Here is a 25,814-nt window from a genome sequence, read left to right as displayed (position 1 = left end):
TAGTACAGTACAGCTATTTCATACTACACTTGTGACTTACAATCTTTAACATAAATTGTCTAGAGTTTTGGGAAATAGGAAGAATAGCAGAGAGCACCCTGCTTATGTGCAGCAGGGGCATCAACAGCTGGGGGTGTGGTGGCAGGGGGTGTCTCAGTGTTGTCAACCCCCTCCCTCACCCACATAGCCCACAGTCCTTAGCTACCATGGCCCCTGGTGGCCAATGCTGGGGGCCTCTCATCCTATTTACCAGCAATGTCTGTACCAGGTACTGCTGCTTAAGGAGGGTCCACTGGCCTGTGGTCCTGCCCTCCCAGATCACACTTTCCCCGGGGGGTGGGGTGGGGGTTGCCAGTGCATCACTTTGGAGGCTATGGGCAATCGGGTCTGGGTTGCCTGCTGCAGTGCCCAGAATCCTTCCTCAGAAGGTAGCCAAGGTTGCAGCCTGCCCTCACTACCCTCAACCCCAGGCTAAAGTAGGCGAAGGAGCCCCAGCCAGCACCTTCTTCCACTCATGCTGGGGAGACTTGCCACCCACCTGGGGGCCTTGGGGCATGTTGGCAGTGCCAGGGTGAACTAGAGGCTCACTTTCCTCCAGGGTACCAGCCGTGGGACCAGTGCTGAATCTTTGAGGGTCCAGGTTGGGTGGGCAGCAGCAGCAGCAGGCCTAGCCTGGAGCTGGCCATGGCAGGGCTGCTCCTGATGGGGAACTCGAGAAGTTAGAATTTTTTTACATTTAGCACTAGCTGGTTTGGCTCAGTGGTTAGAGCATCGGCCCATGGGGTAAAGGGTTACAGGTTCGGTTCTGGTCAAGGGCACGTACCCTGGTTGCAAGCTCTATCCCCACCCCAACTGGGGCTCATGTAGGAGGCAACCAATCAGTGTCTCTCACATTGATGTTTCTCTGTCTCTTCCCCCTCCCTTCCACTCTCTCTAAAAAAAAATAAAATCAATGGGCCTGGCCAGTGTGGCTCAGTGGTTGGGTGTTGACTCATGAACCATGAGGTCTCAAATTTGATTCCAGATCAGGGCACATACCCGACTTGTGGATTCAATCCCCAGTAGGGGGCGTGCAGGAGGCAGCCCATCAACATTTCTCTCTGTCCCTCTCCCTTCCTCTCTTCCTCTCTCTAAGATCAATAAAAAATATTTAAATTTTTTTACTTTTAGAAATATAGTTAATAGGCTTGGTAAATAATGCATGGACAAAAGCTATTGTTTCGGGAACTGGAATGCGTGACTGGACCTGCCCCGACTCCAGGAGACCCTCAAGCAATTCGACCTTTGTGACCCAGGACGGCTGCAAGCAACCAAGATGGTGTCTGGGTCATTGTGCTCCAGGGAGAGAAGTCTGCTGCTCAGGATGCAGATACGGAACCTCCGGTCAGCAGACGAAGGGATGCTCGGGAAACCACCGCACTGCAATTTTGTTTTGTTTTTTAAATATATCTTTATTGATTTCAGAGAGAAGGAGAGAGAGATAGAAACATCAATGATGAGAGAGTCATTGATCGGCTGCAGCCCGCAACCCGGGCATGTGCCCTGACCGGGAATTGAACCCTGATCGCCTGGACCCTAGGTCGATGCTCAACTGCTGAGCCACGCCTGGCCTGGCAGCACTGCAGTTTCTATCTGATTAAACCTTTTCCCTGAATTCCAAACCCCTTACCTACTTTCTTCTGAATTCCAAATGCTTTATCTACGCTTTTCTTCTCATAAAAGGGTGAGTTTGAGATGTAAAACTCATAAAGATTCAATCCTTGTCTCTACTTACTGGTTCTAGTAGTGACAGGTAGCATGAATGGTGACTTTTCCAGTTTCACTCCCATGGAGAGTGGACAGCACTCAAGGAGACTGACACTTCCATCCAGGGTCCCTTTGGACAACTGGCACTTCAGGGGTAGGTTTAGTGTCTCCTAATGCCCCTCCCTCTTCTGCCACTGCTCCTCATCCCAGGACTACAGGGGTCCCAACCCTGAGAGCTCCTGGCAACTAGCCTTCTCCCAAAGCCTGGAGCCTGGAGATTACCGAGCTTGCCAGCTGGGGGCCACCCCAATCTGTCTGGCCTACCCCCCCTTTCTTTGGGGATTCCAGAAATGGGAGAAAGTTGGAGACTTCAGGCCACTGGATGATCAGGGAAAGGGGAATTCTCCATGAGACAGGCAGCAGTGTGGGGGCAATTGGGGGCACCTGGTGCTGAGTGACCAGAGTGGGGGCTCTCTGCCTCTTCTCTCTGTGGCTTGCCATATTTCTTCTATGGTAGGTGGGGATGTGAAAGGATGTGTGGTGGTGACAGGGGCAAGTACTTCTACCCCTTGTCCCTCCCATACTATGGGCAGCAGGCACAGGAAGTTTTGTTAGGGAGAGAAGAGGGAAAGGGGGCTTTTCTGGGTATGGTTCTTGGGGAGAGGGATTTGGGAAGAGGAAGGGGAGCAGTGTGCTACCTACCCAGGATGGAGCTCCATCCAGGAGTCCCAGCCCTTGGGGAGGGCAGCCTCCACACTCACAGGAGAGCTGTGGATGAGGTGGCTTCTTGAGGTGGCTCCTTCCCGCCACAGGGGGCCCCAGACAGCCCCAGGATGTATTGATCCACCCCCAGCTGCAGCCCACACACTCCCATGATGTCTCAAAAAGGGGAAGGGGAGCAGCTCACACCCTCCCCACTGCATGTTCCCAGTATATTTTCAGCCACTGACCCTGGGGTCACCAGACTGATGTTCCTTGCATCTTCACAGGGATCTGGAGGTCATAGGACTCCTGCTCTAGACAACCCCTTCCCTGAAAAGCCATCTTCCCACTTCCCAGGCTGCCTCCTCAAGCTCCTGTCCTTAGGCCTAGAAAGCCACATGGCCTTTCCTGATCAAAAAAAGGAAATTGTGGCCTGGAGAGGGGCAATGCCTGGGGACAACCTGAGTCGCACCAAGCTCGGGGCTCCCAAGTGGAACACTGGTGGCCTAAGAGTGGGGAGCACAGCAGCCTATTAAGAGGTCAAGGGGAGGCTATGATCACCCATCCTGAGGGCTTGTTTGCCCCCCTGTAAAACAGGTTGGGTGGGCCAATCCTCATCCACACTCCTGGACACCATCACTCCAGGTGGAGGCACGTTTGGGTGGGGCACGCCTACCCACAGGTGGCCTCTCTCTCCTCCAAGCAGGCCTATGAGAGGGGCCGGCTAAGCGGACAGTGCAGCATCTGCGGGGCTATCAGCAGTTGGTAGGAACAATTTTCCCTCTCAAGGTTCCAACCCCTCCGCATCTTGTGCTCAACACAGGACTATTTCTGGATTTGGGCACAGCTGCCCTAGAACACTGGAAATATGCTCCCATCTCTCAGTGTGGGTCAGCTCAATTTTCTATCACCAGCCATTAGCCTATGGGGGGCAGAGGCCTGTTTCCAGGGTTGATAACCAATCTCTGCATTTGAGCTGAACAGCAAATTCAAGGGCCTGGGTCAGGCTTATCATTATGGTGTTGTCAGTGGAAGAGCAGGTGCATCAAATCCTGTGGCAAAGTTAGGGGAAGGAATGGCGTAATGGGCACTGTGGTAGGTCATGGGCACTTGGAATTCAGCCGCCCATGTAGGAGGGCATGCATGCGAATTTCCAAATTGACTTATTTAGCACTGTGTGTCCAGTTAAATTGTTTTGGGAAAAACAGACTGTTCCTAGGTGCATGGGTTAACCAAGTAATTTTTAGAAAAACATTTGCTTTGCGGTTTAGTAAAAATGATTCTTTGAGTTTAATAAACAAGATCAGGTTGTTGTTGTTTTTTAAAATATATCTTTATTGATTTCAGAGAGAGGAAGGGAGAGGGAGACAGAGACAGAAACATCAACAATGACAGTCACTGACTGGCTGCCTCCTGCGTGCCCCCCACTGGGGATCGAGCCTGCAACCTGGGCATCTGCCCTGACTGGGAATCGAACCTCCATCTCCTGGATCCTAGGTCGATGCCCAACCGCTGAGCGACACCAGTCGGGTAACAAGCTTAGCTTTGACTTGGGTTTACAGAATGTTTTATTCAAAATCTCTCATGTTTATTTTAAAAGAGTAATGGGATGCCTTTATTTTTTCAGTAATTTGTTTGTGGCTTTTCCTAAAAAATCCAAACCAGAACTAAGCTTCCCAGGGGAAGCGCTAGGCCCTCCCTGGCAACATGCCTAGCTTTCAGGAATGCGCGCTGCCCCCTTCAGACTATAAACTCAGCAGGACTCAGAAAGCCATCCAACTAATTCTCTGCTCTGGGGAGAGGACATCATTCCAGTCTAGGAGCTTCTTGCAGTCAGTGGGGGAAGCAGAGGTTCAGAACTGAGCACTCAGGTGCTGTTGGAGCACAGAGGCACAAACCCCCGACCAGGTGGTCTAGGGTGAAGGCTGAAAGGAGTTAGCTAGAGTAGTGGAAACAGGGCAGCAGTAGGTGCTCCAGCGTAAGGAACAAAATGGAGAGGAGTCAACATAGGAACTGCCAGTGGGCCCATGGGCTGGAGCAAGGTGGGAGTGGGGGTGAAGTGTGCAGAGAATGCCAGAGGGCTGCAGGGAGCATGAGACAGGTGCCTGTGGGTCACCCCATGTGGGGTCACTCAGCAGGAAGCAGGATATGGGGACATGGAGCTCAGGAGGGGGCTCAAGCTTGGAGAAGGGCTGAGGACCCACAGCATAGAGATGGCAGGAATGCCCGAGCTCTGAGGAGGGAGACAGTGGAGGAGCAGCTAGAGTGGGGATCAGTCTGAAGGGAGTCACTAACACCAAGGGGGAACTAGTGGGCAGACAGGGGATTCCTGGGGCTCAGTGCACAGGTCACCTTGGCAAGAACAGGTAAGAAAGGAAATGAAGTGGGAAAGAGGAAAAAGTGAGAGTGTAGATTTTTTCAAGAAGTCTATCATAAAGGGACAAGAATTTAAGCCTGGGGGAAGTGCCCCCCCCCCCCATTTTTAATGAAAAACTTAATCATTTGGTGGGGGAAGTGATGAAAGAAACAGAAAACCTAGGAGAAAGATGACTTGTTGAAGTGAGGTCTCTGAGGGTGTGGCAGACCCCAGAGTTCTTGGTGTGTGGCGGGCAATGGACACCACTTTTTTCCTTCTAAGAAATCCTCACTGACTGGCTGAAGGGTGGGCACTGAACAAAGAAGTCATCCCTGCCCTTCACACAATCATGCTGCGTGAGCCCCAATATATTTTCCTTTTAGCCTAGACCAGTTCCTGTCGGGTCTCTTGAAATATGGGAGCCCAGTTTGAAGACGTTTCTGTATTAACCAGGTGATATTTAAAATATTGGCTCAGCTGCTAATAGCAGATGAAGGACGGAATGCAGGTTGTGCAGAAGGCTCTCCTGCAAGTTTCCAGCACAGATTGCTGACCCAAGGTCTCCCTCCTCCATCTGCCTGGACTGGTTACACAGAGGCACCAAAACGTAGCTTGTGAGGAGCCAGGGTCTCCTTCCCAAACATGGCTCCCCTCATCAAAAATTTGTCAGATTCTGTCTTTGCTTAATTTATCCATGCTTCTTTTAAAACTACTAACAATTGAGTTTATTGCCCCTTGGAGTTCCTTAGTTCATACAGAAGGACCAAGTATCTCCACTGACACACACTCACCTCTTTGTAAGCTTCCAGAGGTGGTCTGTCGTGGTGTCCCCGCAGACATCCTGAAGATGTGGTACAAAACTTGGCTCCCATCTTGGAGCTGTCATGTCTTGTTTGCTTGGGCTCCAAGATCCTCTGTAATGTGGCTCCACATGACCTTTCTTCCTTTCACTCTCTAAATTTCCAGCATCCCTTGGGTCCAGTTCAAGTCCCACTTCCTCCAAGAAACACAGCAGCACAAGTGTGCTAGGGTGGACTGGCTAGGGTGCCATCTCTTACTCTTGACAATCTGAGGAGGCTCAGGGCCTGCCCCTGTTCCCCAAGAAATGCCCTGCAGGCTGCAAGGCTCTCTTGGTCCTGCACTGATAGCCATGGCAACCAGTTTATGCTCTTGTTCCCATGATGAGCTGTTCATGAGGCTAGGACGAAGTGGACAGACCCATCCTCCCAGCTGTGCTCTCAAAGACTATGTTTCCCAGCACCCCTTGTAGCTAGGTGTGGCCTTATGACTAGGTTTTAGCCAGTGGGATATGTGTGAAAATGAAAAGGGCAAATTTTGCTTCATGTCCTTAAAAATGAAGTTGCTTGCTCTCCACACTCTTTGGTGTTCCACTGGAAAAGACAGTGATCCAGCTCCAGCCACACCAAGGGACACTGGGACCATGGATGGGAGGGTACTAGGTGTCTGGACTAGGTAGGCTGTTACTGAGAAATAAATGAACATCCACCTTATCTGAGACACAAAAGTGAAGACACTTTTGTCTAATATTCAGGCTCAAAATCAAGTTGGAATCTAAGACTCCCACCACCCAGGATCTGAGGCACTTCCACATAAAAGTCCTGGAAATGAGGACAGATATGAAAGAAAATTTCATATGAAAGAAAATTTCATAAGAAGCTATTTAACACAGTAAGTGTGAGTGTAAAGACTTATTCTGGTTGGAGTGACACAATCAAGATAGTTTTGTACCAAAGCACCAGAGAGTCAGACTGGCCTTAGCCCTGAGCCACCTCCTCTCTCCATGCCCCTGGCCATCTTCCCAGGGTGCCAGGCTGGCTGGGACCACAGTACCAAAGATGTGTTGGGAGGGGAAGGTGGGTCCTTGGCATGCAGCCAAGAGCTGGAGGGGCTGAGCTTATTGGGAAAAAGGAGTTGGGGGGACTGTGGCCTCTCTTTGGCCAGCTGAGACAAAATAGTAACAGTAGGGCCGGGGGTGGCCTAGGAGAGCCCCAGCCCTGGTATGGCTGCCCTACCCCAGAAAAAGGGAGAGACGTTTCCTCAGGGAGGCAAAGCTTTTATTACCTGATAATCCCTAGTGTGGTGACAGAGAAACTGCTCTGGTTCCCTTACTTCCACAGTGTGGGTGGGTGGTGGGAGAAGGGGATGTGTGGGGAGGGGAGGGGTTATTTACAAAGCAGGGAGGGAACAGTGGCCTGAAAGGGCACTGGGACAACCAATTTCCTCAAAAGCTCTGAGAACTTTGTGCTCTTTTTCTTAGTTGATGCCACGCTACCTGGACAGGGTTTTGCATGTATCCTTTAGGAAAAGATGTATAAACCACAGAATATAGCCCAATTTCCAGGCAGAGAATTTCACGATATCAATCCAAACATCACACTATTTAATTCCCCAATAAAACATTGGAAAAAGGACTATCAGTGCTGACACATTTACATATAAAATCTCCACCTAATAAGTAATAGAAGCCTATGTACCAATTTCTAAAACAGCTGTAAGATATGTACACAGTTTCGGGCGTATTAACAACAGAATATTACAAACACTAACGGCAGGCCTCCCGCCCTTGGGCCGCACCGCCTCTTACTTGAAGTTGGCATAATCTGAGAAGGCGTCAATATACTCCTGCACCACCTTGTAGCAGAACTCATACTGCTCCTGGAGAGCGAGAGGGGGGAGCCAGGGTTACTGACGAGAACATATACGCGGTTCCTGCCACAGTTCTGGCAACACCCTCTCCTGGGGTGAGCGCAGCTAACTTCCTACATATGGAGGCGACCAGAGAGGAAGAGGTCAGATGTGCATGCTGGCTTGGTACAGCTGGTGGGGAGATGGCTCTGTGTAGCCCACACCTCACTATGGCTGTCAGGCTCAAAGCACCTCATTAACTCCCAAACATCTTAAAATTTACTTTCTCCATACTTGGTGGTTACTAGTCAGACTGTCAGAAGACAGACCTCTTAACAGGGAGCCTGAGTAGAAGAGAGGAGGCACTCCTGAGTCTTCCACTTCCCAGGACTCATGGAGAGGTGTAGACAAGCCCATGGGGCACCCCGCATCGCCTTCTAGCCTTTACAGAGGCCACAAGGCCCAACATGATCTGAGGGGTCCCTGCCCAGGCCAGGCAGGTGGTGCACCAGGAAGAGTTACTGATAACAGGGCTATCCCTCATGCTTTCACTGCCTCCCAAGACTCATTCTGTCTGGGGAACCCTGGGGAAGGGAAGGATGGGTCTGTAGTTACACAGGTTCTGACAACCAGATGGGCCCCAGGAAGAACCTCCTCCCTGAGCTGACCCCAACAAAGGGCTACAATTGTAGTGGTGTGGACAGACGCGCACAGGCAGCATACCAGTGTCTGGACCATGTGTGGCCTCTGCAGCCGCAGGCTCTTGACGGTCTGGAAGACATCCAGAATCCCCTCCGCTTTCACCCGTTCCAGGACTGTGCTCAGGGCGCAGAAGGTCCCCGTCCGTCCTGCCCCCGCACTATAAGAGAGGAAACACACATAATACACCAGCCCTCTGTGCTGACAAGGTAACTGACAGTGGCAATGAGCAGATAAAGGCTGAAGTTGGTGCTAGGGGTGGAGCAGGAGTCCCCTCTGCACCTCATCACATAAGCCCCTTGCTCCCACGGCTCTGGGGAAGCAGGTGCACCTCTGCTGCCCTTCCTGCACCACCCACTTTGCCTGGTGAGGGTCTAGCTCATGGGATAGTAGTGAAGAACCTCCAATCCCCACCCCAGGCACTGAGCCTTTGCTGTCTACCTACAAACAAGCCTGGGTTGCCCTGGCCTGCGGCTCACTCATGTTAGAGTTCTAATTCTCTCCTTCCCCTGACAAACCCTGCTCCTCTGCACTGGTGTGTGGTATGTATGTGCTGATTCTTTTCCATGCCTCTCATTTTCTTCCTAAATCCTAGGAATCCAGATTCTCACCATGACACTGTCCACCCTAATGCTACCAGTTGACTCATTCACTCACCAGACCCTACTGAGTGCCTGCTGTGTGGTAGGGACTGTGATGGGCAGCAGTATCCCAAATGATACTAAGATACGCAGCATAGGCAGGGTGGGGAGAGCTGCTATTGTGAGTAGGGTGGTCAGGGAAGGAGCTCTGCCATGTGAGTAGAGACCTGAACAAGGTGAGAGCAAGTCTGGCTGGCTGGCTAGCAAATAAGCATTCAGGCACATGGCAGGAGTGTGTCTACGTGCTGAAGCTGTGTAGCTGGACCTGATAGATGGAAGGAAAGAAGGCAGGCAGGCAGGAGGGTGCTGGGGTGCGGTCAGATCCCTTAGGGAGAATGCCAGTCCCCTGGTGTACCCCTAGTCTGGCCTTGGCAAGGAGCCCAAAGGTCATGTTGGGCCTCGTGAACTGTTGTCAGATTCTAAGTAAAGGAGTGATGTGGTCTGCCTGAAGTTTTAAAAGGATATCTCAGGCTGCTGAGACTGGGGGAAGGGTGGAAACAGGCAAAGCAGTGAGGCCATTATCATTACCAGGAAAGGGGGATGGTGGCTTGGACAGGGGTAGTGGTGGAGGGAGTGAGAGACATCTGGTTCTGAAATTACTCTGCATGGAGATCAAGGCAGGGCATTAGATGTGCATGTGTGAGGAAAAAGGAGGACAGGATGGCTTCAAGGCATCTCACTTGAGTTGAGTGGTGACTGAAATGCCACACTGATTTTGGGAAGGTTGTGGCAAAAGCAAGCTTGGAAAGAAGAATCAGGAGTTCTGACCAAAACCCTTTAAACCGCAATGCCCAAGTGGAAATGTTGAGTACGTAACAGATATATGAATATGGAGTTTAGGGGAGAGGTTGAACTGGTGATAAAGATTTGGGTGCTGGTATGAAGGCCAGGAGACTTAGATGGCTCACCTAGGGGAGTGACTGTTAGTTGACATAGAAAAGGTCCAAGGACTGGGTCCTGGACCACAAATGGAGAGGAATTAACAAAGGTGACAGAGAAGAAACAGTTGACGATGACAAAAAACCAGGAGAGAAGCTACACTGAAAGCATTCCACAGAGACATGAGTGATCAACATCCAATACTGATGAAGATCAAGGATAACGAGACTGGGAAGTGGTCTCTGGACTTGGCAATGTGGAGGTTACAGGTGGCCCTCACAGGGGCAGCTCCAAGGGAGTGTGAGTGTGTGTATGTTTTTAACTGGAATGGGATCAAGAGAAAATGACAGAAGAATTGGAGAGTAAGTGTGAACAAATCTTTTGAGAAGTTTTATTATTAAGGAAAAGAGAGAAATAGAGGGGTAGCTGAAGGGGAACTGAAAGCAGAGTTCTGTTTTGTTTTTTAATATTAAGACGGGAGAAATTATAGCCCATCTGTATGAAGATGGTAGTTTTCTAGGTAGTTATTCCAAGGAAAACCTGATCATGGAGGATAGCAGTCAAGTCCTTGAGGAGATAAAAGGGGACAGAATTGGTATCCAACTGGAGGGTGGGGGTGCAGACAGGCTCTAGTGTGGCCCCCAAGATTCCTGCCTCCTGGTGTTCATGGCCTTGTGTGATGCCCCTCCCGAGTGTGGGAGGGACCTGTAATGTGCTTCTAACCAATAGAAATAGCAAGGGTGATAGCATGTATACAATTACACATATGTGATTACGTTACATGAGATCATAATGCCTGTCTTGCAAGGAGATGCTCTCTCCTTTGCTGGCTTAGAAGAAAGAAGCAACCATACTGGGAAGGTCCATGTGGCAAGAAACTTCAAACAAGATGCCCCCAGTTCAGCAGCCTACAAGGAACTGAATGCTACCAACAACCAAGTGAGCTTGGAAGTGGATCCTTCCCCATTTGAGCCTCAGGTGGGTCCACAGCCCTGGCCAGCACCTTGACTTCAGTCTTGTGGGACCCTGAAGCACAAGACTCAGCTGAGACATGCTCAGACTACTGAGCACAAAGACTGTGAGATAAATGTGTGTTGTTTTCAGATGCTAAGTTTGTAGTAATATTATATAACAATAGATTAATGTAGCTGGCTTCAGAGGGGTCAGACAACTCATGCACTGAACAGGAGGGTTGCAGGATCCACAGCACCAGTATAGGTAGGTGGGGAGCTATGGTGGTGGGAATATGTGGAAGTTCTCTCTGACTGCTACTCTTTTCTTAGTCAAATAGAAAACATAGTCACCTCTGAAATATGAGGATGGGAGAGGTGTTGGAGGTTTAAGGTTTGAAAGGAAGTATGAAATAATCGTCTAGGAAAAAGGCTGGCAAGTTTTTCTGTAACGGGCGAGATAGAAATATCTTAGGTTTTGCTGGGAAGAGACAAAACCGAGCAATAACTGGGCAATTGTAACTTCTTGTGTGCTGAGCAGCACTGTGAGATGAGGAGGGCGCTACTACGATCTCAGCTGTACCACTGTAGCATGAGAGCAACCACAACCAATAAACACATGAGCACAGTCACGTTCCAATAAACTTTGAATTCTATGTAATTTTCATGTCATGAAATATTGTTTTGATTTTTAAAAAACCATTAAAAAAACCCCCCACAGTTCTTAGCTTGCAGACTCACACAAAACCAGGTGGCAGGCTGGATTTGGTGATGGGCCCTACTTGGCCTAGCTCTAGTCTAGGAGACTGAGATGCAGAAGGACTGCAGGGCAGCACTAAGAGCCAACCATGAGGTCAGGGGTCAAGAATGTAAAATGAGCCCAGCCAGGCGTGGCTCAGTCGTTGAGCATTGACCTAGGATCCAGGAGATAGCAGTTTGATTCCCGGTCAGGGCACATACCCGGGTTGCGGGCTCCATCCCTGGTAGGGAGCATGCTGGTGGCAGCCGATCAATGACGGCTCTCTCATCACTGATGTTTCTATCTCCCTCTCTCCCTCTCTCTCTCTGAAATCAATAAAGATATATTAAAAAAAAAAAAAAAGGAAATGTAAAATGAGGCCTGTAACACGGCACTTTTCTTCAGCCACATTCAGCTGCATGGTGCAGGTACAGGGTAGCTAGAGAATCTGAGATGTCCTAAGAGAGGGTGACCAAGAGAGAAGAGCATGGGAGATAAAAAGTGTGGGCAGGAAGTGTTTAGGCCATGGAATCCTTTTACTTCTGCCAATGGGCAAGAGCCATGTTTCACTGTTTTCATTCTCATTTCTCATACTGCAAGTACAGTCTAGCATCTTTTCATGTTCACTGTCCATTAGTATTAGTTCATGTACTTTGCCTCTTTTTCTTCTTCACTTTTTAAAACAATTTCTTTTTGTACAGGTAATTAATTAGCATAGTTCAAATTTCAAAGAGGTCCAAAATGGTGACAAGTCTTCTTCCTTCATTTCTCTGGCCTTCAAATTACCTCCTGGGAAATAAGCAGTGTCCTCCTGTCCTTGTGCCCTTGCAGAGATATTTTATGCTTATACTAACATAAACATATACATATTCTTTCCCTGTCTCCCACTGCTTTTCTCACCAAAAATAAATCTAGAGGATTATCCCATACCAGTCTATAAACACATTCCTCATTAATTCTTTGCACCTCTGTAGTATGAGACATCTCAGAGCTTACTGAATCAGTCCCCTATTAATGTATGTTTATATTACTTATAATCTTTTACTATTAGAAGCAGTGGTTCAATTCTTGTAATTATTTCATTTTGGCCACTTGAAGAACACATACTGGATACATTCCTAGAAGCTCCTTTGCTCCTTTTTTTATTTTCAAAACCAATTTGTAGGAATTTTTAATATATTCTTCCATCCCCTTAAAAACAGATATTTTTTTCCTAGTTATAAAAGCAATACAAACTCATGGTAAATATTTTTTCTAAACTGTAATCTTGAACATGCTCCAAAGGACATTCACGATCCCCCCCCAATGAGACCCTTGCCGTCTCTCTTGCGTCAGCGACAACAGAACAGTACCCTGTCTCGGACTTGCCCCTCTTCTCTTTCACAACTAGATTCTTAATCTGGTTCCTTTTTCTTCGAACTACCTTCAATACTTGCCCTTTTGTCTTTCCTATGTCTCGTAAGGAGGCCAGGCTCCCCAGCATAATGTGCGAAGTTCAAACACCAGGATCCTCTCCTATCATCTGGCCATGTCCTGGTCATCAGACCTGATTGTCATGTGCTCACCAACAACCTGCTCTTGTCCACCTTTCCTCACTGTCTGACACATGCTCATGATCACCTCCGACCTGCCTGCTTCTCATCGCTTTCTTTCTCCCCTCTGAGGGCTGGGGTGAGCAGTACCTGCAGTGCACAGTGATGGGGTGGTTCCCTGACTGCTGCTGCTGCTTCTGCACGGCTGCGATGATGTTGATCATGCCCTTTCCATCGCTGGGGATGCCCACTTCGGGCCAGCCGTGGAAGTGGAACTGCCGGATCTGCCTGCTCTTGTTCTCCTTTGGGGGAAGGGCAATTAGAGTGGCAGGGGCACCCAGGCTTTTCCCGTGGGAGAAACCTCACCCGTCATCCATCTTACCCTGGTGTTGGTGACGAGGAGGTCTCTGACGGTGTAGCTCTCACATTCCTCCTCCTTCTTCAGCTCCACTGTGATGTCTCCATAGGACACCAGTCCATCTGAGGGCCAGTACTGGGCACACTTCTCCTGGAGGGGCAAATCAGAGTGTAAGGGGCTCAGAATACCATGTGTGGAAGAGGCAGGGCTGCCCTATGAGCTACCTGTTACCCAACACACTTCACCCCAAGGTATTGAAAACTCAGAGGGTCATAATGTTACTTAACATCATTCCAATTAACTTCTGATCCTCACCAGGACATCTATATTTAACAACTTATTTCCATTACCAGAGATAATCACTTAACCATTTGGTGTTACTTACTTACGGTGTACTTTGCAACACTGATGGGGTCTCTGAAGAACTCAGACCATCGCCTCATAGGGCCATCCAACACTCAGTGGCAGGGTGGAGGGAGAGGAAGAGTGAATATCTTTGTTCCAACCCCCTGCTTTTTTTGTTCCCTTGGGGTGTTCCCACATTTTATAGCTGTTTACATGCCAGACTGCTAATCCAGGAAAACTGAACCCAATTACACCATCCCTGCCTAGCCATGGTGCTTCACAACAGCCCAGTCCACAGTCTCCCCTCATTCTTTTTCCTTCTCTTTCTTTAATCTGCAATGGCACCTTAAAGCTGCTAGCACTCACACTTCTGTCCTTGCTAGTGAGCAGAAGATGGTTTACTGTCTTTTTAAAAAAATTTTTATTGACTTTTAGAGAGGGAGGGAGGGAGGAAGAGAAACATTGATATGCAAGAGTGTAACACTGACTGGATGCCTTCTGCATGCCCCCTACTAGGGATGGAGCCTGAAACCTTTCAGTGCACAGGACAATGCCCAACCAACTGAGCCACACCCGCCAGGGCTACTGTCTGTCTTTTTCTGTACCTGGCTCAGTTCCCTCTACAGTTTCTTGTGGACAGGGGCTGCCTCTCTTTATCTTTGTTTTTCCAGCACCTTTCACAATGCCTGCCTATGCTAGGTCTCAGTAAGTATTTGATAAATGAATTTGTTCAATGTACTGTTCATTTCTTCAGAGCATTTTGGGGAAGATCTTAGATACTTCACTACTGGCAATTTTAAAATCTTCAACCATAAATGTATGTATTCTATGTTCATTATAAAAGAGTTGGGGAAATTAGGTAGAAAAATATCACTGGTGGTCTCTTAGTCTAAATAAAATCATTATTAGAATTCCATTTTAGTAAACTTTCTTACTTTTCATGTGTGTGATCATTCATTACCCCCTTTATATATAATATTGAGCTCATTTTAAAACACAGGATTACTGGTCCTGGCCGGGTGGCTCAGTTGGTTGGAGCGTTGTCCCATACACCAAAAGGATGCAGGTTCGATTCCCAGTCAGGGCACATACCTAGGTATTGGGTTCAATCCCCAGTTGGGGTGAATACAAGAGGCAACTGATCGAAGTTTCTCTCTCACATCGATGTTTCTCTTTCTAAAATCAATAAAAATAAAAAAAATAAAAAAACATATCCTCGGGTAAGGATTAAAAAGAATAATCAAACACAGGATTATTAAAGTGGTGGATCAAAGAAATGTCATAGGCCAGTGCTTTTCTACATGGGCCTACCAGAAACCCTAGGTTGCCTTGGGGGTTAGGGCTCTGGGCCCTCTCTTCAACCAGAGCAGTTAATAATGTTAATCGAGGATCATTTTACATAGATTATATTGGTTTTTAGGGCACTGGTGGGTAGAATGAGTTTTTAAAAAAACATTTTTATTGATTTTGAGAGAGAGAGGAAGGGAGAGGGAGAGAAAGAGAAAAACATCGATTGGCTGCCTCCTGCACACCCCCTTCTGGGGATCAATCCCACAACCCAGGCATGTGCCCTGACCAGGAATTGAATTGGCAACCTTCTGGTGCATAGGGTGACGTCCAACCAACTGAGCCACACAGGCCAGGACTAGAATGAGTTTTTCTACCACAGTTCCCTTCCAACATGCCTTTACACAGTTATTAGTAAGGACTGAATACCAGGGCTTGTCAATCATTATAACTGCTAAGATCCAAATGGGTTGAGAGCAACAGGGTGTATGAGCTAGAATCATGCAATGACGGGAAGAAAAAAAAATATAGCAGACCCTCGAACACCATAGGTTTGAACCACATGGGTCTACTAATACAGGGATTTTTTTCATTAAATATGCAGTCAGTCCTCTGTATTCCCAGGTTTCGCATCCTTAAATTCAACCAACCACAAATTGAAAACAGTACTTTTAATCTGTGGTTGGAAATCCTCAAGGATTCCTGGAACCAATCCCCTGCACGTAGCAAGAGATGACTGAAGTGTCTGGGGAGTCAAAAGTTATACACGGACTTTCAATAGTGAGGAGGGTCAAGGGTCAACTGTATTATGGTCCTACACCTAACAGCTTTCAGATATTTTAGATCTTAGTTTAGGCAAAGAGGCATAACAGAGAAGAAAAGGGGCAGATTGGAAGGTGGCCCCCAGGCATACAGAGTTGGGGAACTATCGAGAGAGTCCCCTCTTAAAACCAAACAGGGAGTGGTAAACAGTGAAGGCTAATGGGGGACCTGCTCTGGTCAACTAATGGGTACAACTACCCAAAGTGGTTACATATGGTCAGAAGCAACAAGAGTTAGGTGAGTGCTGGAGAGTGAGTTTCAGGGTGACACAGCTATTGTAGGGAAGCAGGTGTGGTATGTGGACAGGAAATAAGCCTGGAAAGATTACGGGGTTAGGATCTAAAGGATGATAAAGAGAAGCCACATTAAGACGATCACAGATGTTGGACTGATGGCAGGAACTTACCTTGCTCAGCCAGGTGAGGGCTACAGGGTTTATTTAATTGAGCAGGTTGGACTTAAAGCCAGCTACTTCAGAGAAAAAGGGAACAACAGAGGTAAATGGTACTCCAGAGTGCCTCCTGTGGCTGAGAGGTAGGAAATGGCAGAAAGCTATTACTGAAGTAGCACTAGTTCAGAAGGCTGAGTTAAGCTGCTGGAAGGAACCGTTTTGGGGGAGTAGGTACAGGCTTTGGAATATTGAAAAAAGAGCAACTTCAGTTTAGAGATCTATTGAAAATGACTCTCCTCTACGCTTAAGAGCAGGGACTCCCCTGCTTTCTTAGGACTCCCCTGCTTCCTTCCTTCTTTCCTGAGGAATCCAGAGCAGGGGCCAGCAGTGGCTATACCCACTGTGGCCCAGGATAAAGATGCCTTGGGATTCTGCTGAGGTTAGAGCCCTGCCCTGCCTGGGGAGGTCAGAGGGAAGAGTATGCACAAAGCTAGGCTGGGGGGAGGGAGCACAAACTGTATTCAGGAGAGAAGAGGGTGTGAAACATCTGGGAACTGAATGAAAGCTCAGACCACACTGCTCTTCCAGTCCTGAGAGAAGCTACAGATTAGTGTTCAGACAACTGGCTGGGCAATACTGCCTGAAAATGGCTCTTTGGGCAGTTTAAGTCAAAGGAAAAGCCCAAACATACCTTCTTAGCCACAATGCTCCCCCCATTCATGTGGTCTCTGTCTCCTACAGCCCAGGACCTTTTTGCACTTACCTGGCCTCTCTCCTCCAGTTCTGTTAGCATCACGATAGAGCAGGATTTCCATTCCCAGATCATTCGCCAGAAGTCCTCAATTGTGTGGAGAAGAGGGCCTTGGCTGGCAATGTAGGAGTCCTTCTGCCGGTAGCCCTGTACAGGCCAGGTCAATAGTAGGAGTGAGATGGTTTAATCAGGGAGGGGCTAGTGGAGAAGAGGCTACTAGAAAGGGATAGGGCTGCTTGGAGGCATGCCCATCCCAGGCAGAGCTCTCTTTTGGTCAAGGACCAAACTGTCTGATAAGCTGGTCTCTTTCTATGAGGGTGAGGGAAGGCAGGATTGGAACTGGGATGAAGAGAGCAGGAATGGGAGAGATGAGAGGTTTTCAACTTTTGGCTACGGTTTGTGTTGTGAACTTCTTCCTCCAGTTATTGCTCTGGTGTATAGCCCCTGCCTCCTCCCACCTTCTGCTCTCTGGGACCTGACAATCTAGAGTAGGAATCAGTTCTGAGCTGATGACTGACTCAAAGATAACTTTCCCAACACCTGGGGGATGGAGAAGGAATGCAAGGCCCAGACGAATTTCCGTAGAGTGTTGGGGACTCCAGGGACACAGACAGCACTTACGTCAATGAAGGATGCGTTCACATAGTCTGTGTTCTCCTCACCCCTCTTAACTGGAATGATAACTCTGTTGAACTCATCTGCAGGAAGGACATCAGATTGTGGTTCCCCAACATCACCTGTTCTCTCCTCCCTCTCCTTCCATCTTTCCTCCCCACCCCAGGCCCTGGGCAGATATAATCCTAGTTGGGCAGTAATATGCCTGTTCCCTGCCCAGGAGGGAGAATTCCTTTGGCCTTCATGCTCTTTTATTTCCAGAAGCCATTAAAGAACTGAGAGCAATGAGAGGCAATGCCATAATTCTTGTTTCCAAGCTGATCATTAACTCATACCTGAGAAATGGGAAAGGTAGAGGGGAAGGGGGTGTGTGAAGGCACTAAGGCTTTGGGGGTGGGCAGAGGGCTCTTACATGGAATGATCTGTAAAACCCGGTTCTTCTTCATGTTGGCTGGAAGGTTTCCAGTCCTCATCTTGTCATTCTGGATTTTGATTGATGTTAATTTCTGAATTGGGAAGGGGAGGGGAAACATCACTGATCCCATTAACTGAACTTGACAGGATTATGCCTGTCACTGAATGTGTGTCTCCAGGCCACTCTGGCTGCAGACAACTCCTCACCAGAACCCTGACCTTCATTTCCACATGTCCTTGTTAGAACACTTCCTTCTGTCTTTGCTGTCAATAGGCCAAAAGAGTGTTTGGGAAACAGCCTTCCACATTCCTGTGGACCCTTCTGGATTCCCTTGGGTCGGAACTTCATGATCCTGGAGCAAAGATCCTAGCCTCAAAGGAGGGTGGGCCCACCTTCCCTCTCTCCCTGCTGTTCTACCCCACAGGCCGTCTATGACTCTTTAGAAAACCTTATTCAAATGTACACCACCCTTTCCCGATTCTGAAGTCCCTGCTTGATCCTTGCTACTCAAAGTGCAGCTCATAAACCAGTAGCATCAGCCTCTTGTTAGAAATGCCAAATCTCAGGCCCTAACTCAGGTTTGCTGAATCAGAACCCTCATTTTAACAGGAAACTGAGGCAATTCAGGTCTCATTATAGTTTGAGAAGGATTGCTTTAAGGAATGTGGTCACTCCCACCCCAACCCAGAATCTCTTGTCTCTGGGAGGGCTTTGATTGCGGAGAGTGTGAAATATTATTCCCTAGTTGTACTGAGAGCCATTGTCTAATGGCACACAGCAGGGGTCAGCCATCTATGGTCCACAGGCCCTCTGTGGCCTGCTGCCTGTAAAAGTTTCAAGAAAACACAGCCAGGCTTATTTGTTTATGGCTGCTTTTGTACCACAACAGCAGTGTTAAGTAGTTGTAACAGAGATTGTATGGTCCACAAAGCCTACAATAGCTACTATTTGGCCCTTTACAGAAAACATTTGTCCTTGCTGTACACTGTATAATTATCACAGGTGTGAGGGAGGGATACTTAAGAAAAATATCACTGCCACCTTGGTTGGGTGGCTCAGTTGGTTGGAGTGTTGTCTTGTGCACGGAAAGGTTGCAGACTGGATTGATTCCTGGTCAGGGCACAGACCTAGGTTGGTTCAACCCCTGGTCTGGGTGTGTACGGATTGCTGTTTCTCTCACATGGATGTTTCTGTTTCTCTCTCTCCCCTCCTCCCTTCCTCTCTTTCAAATCAATAAACATATCCTCGGTGAGGATAAAAACAAGTACCATTGCATGTTTTCCACCCCTCAAATAAACCAAGTGATTCTAATATGCGGGATGGGTTGAGAATGACCAGGGTTTGAGTAAAGGGCCAGAGACCTGCCTGTCTAACCATTCATATGCCTTGTAAAGGGTTTCACCATTTGTTGGTAAATCCTCAAGGAGTCAAGCATCCCATATTTCTCAGATCACATGAATTCTTCAACCTGAAAAGGTGGTTCAGCTCCAACTCACCTTAAACTCTTCCTCTAATCCATTGTTGCTGGTCCCTGGGATTTTGTTGTAAATTTTCTGCAGGTGTGTTTCTAGAGAGGTTACTTCCAGTTCTGTATCTCCATAGAGATAATGCTCCAGAAGGGCTTGGTATATGAAGACGTACTGCATCTGAAACCAGATGGTGCCCGAGTTCCAAGTTACACACAACACTGTCCCTATGGTGGCAGACCTACCCCCTCCTATCCCCATTTCCCTCCAGTCCACATCTCCTTTGATCCCAGCAGGGATAAAACAACTCGATTTAATTGTCCCAATTCATTGACACAAGGCTTGAAATTCATGAGTCCCCCTGGGGGTGTTTAGCTTGGGAAGGAGTGTCCTACTGTGGCACCCTTCTGGAGAGAAAGCCTGGGGAGAACAAATCCAACTCCTGCCCATTCTGAGAGCATGGAACTGGTAGTCTGAAGGGGCTGTCAAAATCTGTGACACACAAAACCTGTGCCAGCCTGTCTCCCAGCGTGGTGTCCTTTGAACCCCATGCCCTAACCACAGAGGTGATCTCAACTGCTGCTCCTAGACATAGCTGAGCTGTCATAACTCTGCAGACACTGGCTCTTTTGGCTGCTGCATGCCTGCTTCCCTCGGGACCTGTTTCTTAGCCTTAGAACCTAGTGCAAATGACATCTGCCTTCCCAATTCCTCTAGGTACAATGTCCTCTGTGTTCCATGTCTCTTTTAATACATTATTTACCAGGGCCCTTCATCACACTGTATGATGATCATTTACAATAACCTGGGAGGTTGAGTAATCCATGAGGTGGCAGATGTTTTGGTCCTGAAATGCCCCCACCTTGCTTCACCCGCAAATCACTCACGTCTGTTTGCACCATCTGGCAGCGCTGTGCCCGGATCCGGCTCACAAAGCCATACACGTCCACCTTCCGCTCTGTATGCATCATGTCCAGCATGGCATCAATAACGACAAAGGTACCTGTCCGCCCTACACCTGCACTGTAGCCAGAGAGTGGGGGTATTATAGGGATGGCCAGCATGTCTTGTGGGAGCATATGAGGGGGCAGCACAGGCCAGGGCTCTTTCTTCAGGTCTCTAAATTCTAATTCTGAATGGAGTAGAGCTGAGACTCTCAGGGACCCAACAAACCCCACTGTACCCTGAACTCCTTACCTCTAGCTATCAGGATTAGAGAACTTGACATTTACAAGGGCCTGAAGGCTCCCAGTACACAAGGCAGCACTCAACCTAGTTTCCTGGCTTCACAGCAGTGGTCTCCCTACTCCCAACCTTGGAGGACTGCCCTTCCCTCTTTCCTTGAGTATCTACCCAGCACCAGAGAGGAGTCTCTCTTACTGCTGCCCCAGGGACCCCAACAGCTCATCTGCTTTATGCCAGCCCCCTCAGCCAGGGCCTGTGCTTTCCCCTGCTCTGGCCATGGGAACAGAATGTGGTATGAGTGGGAAGCCAAGGGTCAGGCCACACTGACCTGCAGTGGACCACGATGGCCCCTGCATACTGAGGGTTACAGGCCTTCACCTTCTTGAGGAACTTGAGCATGCCGATCGGGGTGAAAGGCACACCAAAGTCTGGCCAGCTGGTAAAGTGAAATTGAGTGATGAGGCGCTGTGGCTTTCTGTTGGTCATGTCACCCACCTGTAAAGTGAGAAAATCCTGAATGTTGGCCCTGATATGCTAGGGTAGGTGGGGAAGCTCCAGTGGAGGGAGGATGAGGCTTAGAGGCCAGAGCCAGCTGTGGCTTTCAGTGACAATGGGGAAGTGAAGGTGTACCCAAGAAAGTTTTAATGATGAACAGAGAATCTTCCCAGGAACCCCACTGGGTAAGCAATTACTATTATTCTCAGCCTACAGATATGGAATGTGAAACTCAGAAAAGTTAAATGATATGGTCAAGGTCCCAGAACTAGTAAATGGCAAAGTCAATACTAAAATGCAGGTCTCCTGACTCTTGGTAAGCCCTCTTTTCACAGCACTACACTGCTCTCAGCTGAAGGTGACCTCTGCCCAAGACTCTAAGGTCACTCTGGAGGGCCAGGAGCAGGGCCTATCACATCCTTGATGTCAGGAGCCTTCGGAGTTCGGAGTAAGAAAGGAAAAGTGAGTCAAGTACCCAGAAGATTACATCATGCCCCGATGCAATTGGTTCATACTAAGATGATAAAACTCCATGTTTCTCCCAGTCATGAAAATGCTCCTCCTTAGCTTTGGCAGAGAAGTTCCTGGGGAGTCCAGATCTCTGGTTTCAGAGTCCAAACACAACACACAGCTTTCCTGACCACCCTAAGTAAAAGGGAAGATCACACAACCTATTTTGCCCTCTTAATGGTCAGCAAGCAGATCCTAAGTGAGAGCCAAGAAAGGAGGTAGAAGACAGTACCTGCTGAATGCAAAACTTTCGCACTGTGTAGTCCACCAGGACGGTCACATCCTCTACTGACACACGGATATTCCCATAGGTCCAGCAGCCTTGGTCTGGCCAGTACTGGGCGCACTTACACTGGAAAGGAACAGATATGCATCCTCTGACCTTAGACCTCCCACCCCTGGCAGGTGGAAAAGGGCCTGAAAGGAAAGGACCGCCTGTTCTCTCACATCAGACAATTACAGACTTATTTGTTTTATCTGCCCTTTTTTCAAGTTTCTCAGTTTTCATCCTGTTTAGCATAATCTCTTAACATATGCACAGTCCCAGCCCTATACTTCTTGTTCTTTCCCACCCCCATTCCCTCATTGGTCATACTCTAGAAGTGAGCTTGTCTTAATCCCTGGAACCAGCAACCTATGAGGAGGTCACCAGGGTGAATTAATGCAGACTATAAACCTGCCACAAGAGGCCCAAGGTCTTCTCTGGTGCCTGGCCCTTGGACAGCTTTCAAGAGCCAGAGGTCTGGTTGTAAGACATGAGCCTAAAGTCGAGCCTTAGTGCTATCCCTCCTAAGCACTGTGCAGCTGCTGATCAATACACCAACACCCAATGTGGAGATCAAAGCGACTCAAGGGCTATCCTGGAGAAAAATTGTCATGAATGGGGATTTCTCCTTGGGGACTGATCCAGGACTCAGGACTGGTGCTGGCTGTGGCCCAGCGGTGGAGCTGGCCAGGCACGGACTTGGAAGCCAAAAAGAAAAGGACCAGTCAGAAGGCTGCCTGCAGGATCAGGCCAGGGCCTCAGATTCCCTTGCACTTGGCGGCAGAGTCTCAGTTCATATAGCTCCCTCTGCCAACCCAGGAGGAGGGACAGGAAACCATGGGAATGAGTGTCTAGAGAAGCCAGGGAAGAAAAGCCCCTCTGTGGTGCTTCCTTGGCCAATGGCCCAAGTCTTTCTGCCAGGTTGTTTGGAACCAGGGTGAGTTGTCTGACTACCAGACACAGGGAACATGCCCTAGGTACTCCTAGGGTTCATCGGAGGCCTCTGGGAAACAGGAAAGTCTGGCAGGCATATTGGCCTGGATTCTGTCTGCATAAACAACTGGCAAGGAGCCACAAAGGGTGGACAACCCAGGTTCAAACACAGAGCTCCAGCAGAGACCCCCTACTGGTCATGCCTGTATCAGGGGCCCTTCTACCTAATTTTTCCACTCACCTCTTTTCTCTCTTTCAGATTGGTTACCATGACAATGGTGGCTGTGTTTTGTTCCCAGATCATCCTCCAGAAATCATTCACCGTTTCTTCTTTTGGTCCTAAACCAGCCAATAGCAAAAATGAGAACACATGGCAAGGGGAAGCAAGATGCTGGGAAATTGGAAACATTCACTTAACTTTTGGAAGCCTGTGCCTACATATCCCCAGCTAAGTATCTAATACATTGATCTATCCATTCATCCACCTGCTAACTGAACATTCCCCATGTATCCACCATGTATATGACAGGCACTTTACTAAAAGAGTGAAGTGGGGGTGGGAGGCTGTCAAAATATAAAGAGAACATGAACGATGTCTCCCAACGGTATTACAGTTGAGATTAGAAATCATGACTATTCACTGAATACCACATTATGGGCCAGATAGTGAGCTAAGTGCTTTAGATCTCATTTACTTCTTCCCACCATGCTCTGAGGTGGGCATCATCCGCCACAGAGAGGTTAGGTGACTTGCTCAGACTGGAATTTAAAAATTTACCTCCCACACAGCCTTTCCTAGAAAGCTGCTAGATTTCTAAACAAAAATGAGGGAATCAACAAAGAGAAAGAAATGAGAGCTAACACAAAAGGGAGACTAAAGGAATTCCCAGGGCATTGGTGAAGGGAAGGCTCAGGATAACTCTGCCAGAGGCTAGAGGGCAAGCAATCCAGAATGGCTAATGAAAGAAGGTTCTAGAAGGATCCCAAGACAAAAAAATTAAACCTCATGTATCTGAAGTCATTGAGAGAAAATATATACTTCTAGAGAAAAATTTGGGGGAGGGGAAGTCAATGCTAAGTATATAAAAAAAGTGAAGAGGAAAAAAGGGTAATCATTATCTCTCAGAAAAGAGGAAAACCAAAAACTGTATAAAAAAATTCATTTTTTGTGCTTCAGTTGTAAAAAAATATTGGTATAGTAATAATAATGTGAACAACAAATGTTAACTTTAAATTATAATTTAACTCTATTGGGAAAATGAGGAAAAGAGACATGTATATGTAGGTCTGACTGAGTGTGAGGTAGTTTGTAAGAAGATTAAATAAATTGCTATCGTCCAGCCAGGTGTGGCTCAGTGGTTGAGCATCAACCTAGGATCCAGGCGATCGGGGTTCGATTCCCGGTCAGGGCACATGCCCCGGGTGCGGGCTCAATCCCCAGTGGGGGACGTGCAGGAGGCAGTTGACCAATGACTCTCTCATCATTGATGCTTCTCTCTCTCTCTCTTTCTCTCTCTGAAATCAAAAAAGACATATTAAAAAATAATAATAAATAAATAAATTGCTATCTACCATAAGGAGTGAACAGATGAAAATGGCTGCATTAGATTAAAAGAGTAAGCGAGAAAGGGGGAAGAACATTGTTTTTATAACCGTTCTAATACCTTTGACTTCCTTCCCCCCCCCCTTTTTTTTTTATTAAATATTCCCATCTTCTAAAAATAAGCAACCAGAGCCTATCAACATCTTTTTTAGGTTGATTACTATAAAACCATTGCAAAGTTAAATGTACAAACCATAGTACATCAGAGACACAGTAATAAATGTATATTCGAATGTACCATTGATCACAATTTATTTTAGTCATGAAAAGCCAGCAACAATCAGGCTGGACAAATACTTGATTGTATCCATGTTTCCATGGTGTATGGACAGCAGCACTGAGAGCACAATGAGAGCAACCTTTGACTTTCTTAAAATTTGTATTCCCTTTGGTAAAAATAAAAAAATGGTATTAAAAAGAAAAAGAGTAATAGAAGTGAACACATGGCAGAAAGATATACAGAACAGGAATTATTTCATTGCCTGGCAAGGTCAAGAACAATCTAGAGTAGGTGACATCTGAGTCATGTGTTAGGGTAGATCAGGGGATATGAGCTTAGAAGGAAACTAGGGAGAAGAGGCTCTCCAGGCAGAGGTACAGGGGCTAGCAGCAAGAGCGAGCACGAGACATCTAGGGACACAAGGAATACAGTGAGGTCACCGTGTAGAGTGCATGGAGTGATGGAAGATGGAGCTGGGAAGACAGGTAAGGTACCAGAATCTGAAGAGGGTGGAGGCCAGGCTAGGAAAGATAATGGATAATCATGAGGATCCTGACAGAAGTTTTGCATAGAGAAAGGACATTCTGGTGGAAGGAATGCAAGGAGAAAGGGTGGGGTATACAGGTATCGGTCAGTAGGCTACTGTAACAGAACTGGAAGAAAAGATGGGAGTAAAGCAATGTGCCAGAGAAGACAGATTCTGGAGACAAAAACAAGAGGACTAGTCATATTTAGACTAAGGGACAGACAGAAGATCTGGATGATCCTAAATCTGGCTTGGTTAATCGGGTAGATTACATCCCAGTCATGGTGATGGCCAGAGAAAACAGGAAGAAAGCAGTTTGGGGTCTAAGTAAGAGTCATGTTCTAGCTTCTCATGTTAAATCTAAAGAGTATGTGGGGTATCTAGATGGAGGGGTACAAAATTAGTTTGAAAATGTGGCTTAGGAAAGCTTGAGAGGCAGCAGGCAGAACCCTCAGCATTACTCAAGTTCAGACCTAATAAAAACCCTGGGAAGGAGATGAAGGGGGAGCAGCTGGAGAAGCAGGAGAACTGAGAGAAAATGGCGCCAAGAAAGACAGAGATGGAGTCTCAAGGAAGCAGTCACCCACACGTTTGGGAAGAAGCTACATTGAAGGGACAGACTGAAGAATAAGACCCAGGGAAAGAATATTTAGAAAAGTGAAAAAAATGAAGAAAACGGAATGTCAGGACATAACAGAGGAGTTCCAAGGAGTGTGAAGTACTGTGGAAAGGTTCAA

General features: G+C 47.7%; 1 protein-coding gene across 2 annotated transcripts in view; it reads right to left on the bottom strand.

The window, feature by feature from the left end:
* Positions 1–7,184: 7,184 nt before the first annotated feature.
* The window catches only part of PTPRA (protein tyrosine phosphatase receptor type A), a 110,293-nt gene continuing 91,663 nt past the window's right edge, over positions 7,185–25,814 (bottom strand). For both annotated transcript variants that reach the window (XM_081150281.1, XM_081150282.1), the window contains 12 exons: positions 22,970–23,067; positions 21,763–21,882; positions 20,854–21,020; positions 20,228–20,363; positions 19,371–19,520; positions 17,872–17,965; positions 17,466–17,542; positions 16,857–16,991; positions 13,273–13,398; positions 13,041–13,192; positions 8,174–8,309; positions 7,185–7,480 (listed from right to left, as the gene is read on the bottom strand). In XM_081150281.1, coding sequence (XP_081006407.1) covers positions 7,406–7,480; positions 8,174–8,309; positions 13,041–13,192; positions 13,273–13,398; positions 16,857–16,991; positions 17,466–17,542; positions 17,872–17,965; positions 19,371–19,520; positions 20,228–20,363; positions 20,854–21,020; positions 21,763–21,882; positions 22,970–23,067 — 1,466 coding nt within the window. In that variant the 3' untranslated portion in view covers positions 7,185–7,405. The remainder of the gene's footprint in view (positions 7,481–8,173; positions 8,310–13,040; positions 13,193–13,272; positions 13,399–16,856; positions 16,992–17,465; positions 17,543–17,871; positions 17,966–19,370; positions 19,521–20,227; positions 20,364–20,853; positions 21,021–21,762; positions 21,883–22,969; positions 23,068–25,814) is intronic.

The sequence above is a fragment of the Miniopterus schreibersii genome, assembly GCF_964146895.1.
Source record: "Miniopterus schreibersii genome assembly, chromosome: 10".
NCBI classification, from domain to species: domain Eukaryota; kingdom Metazoa; phylum Chordata; class Mammalia; order Chiroptera; family Miniopteridae; genus Miniopterus; species Miniopterus schreibersii.
This window is presented reverse-complemented; position numbering and strand designations above follow the sequence as displayed.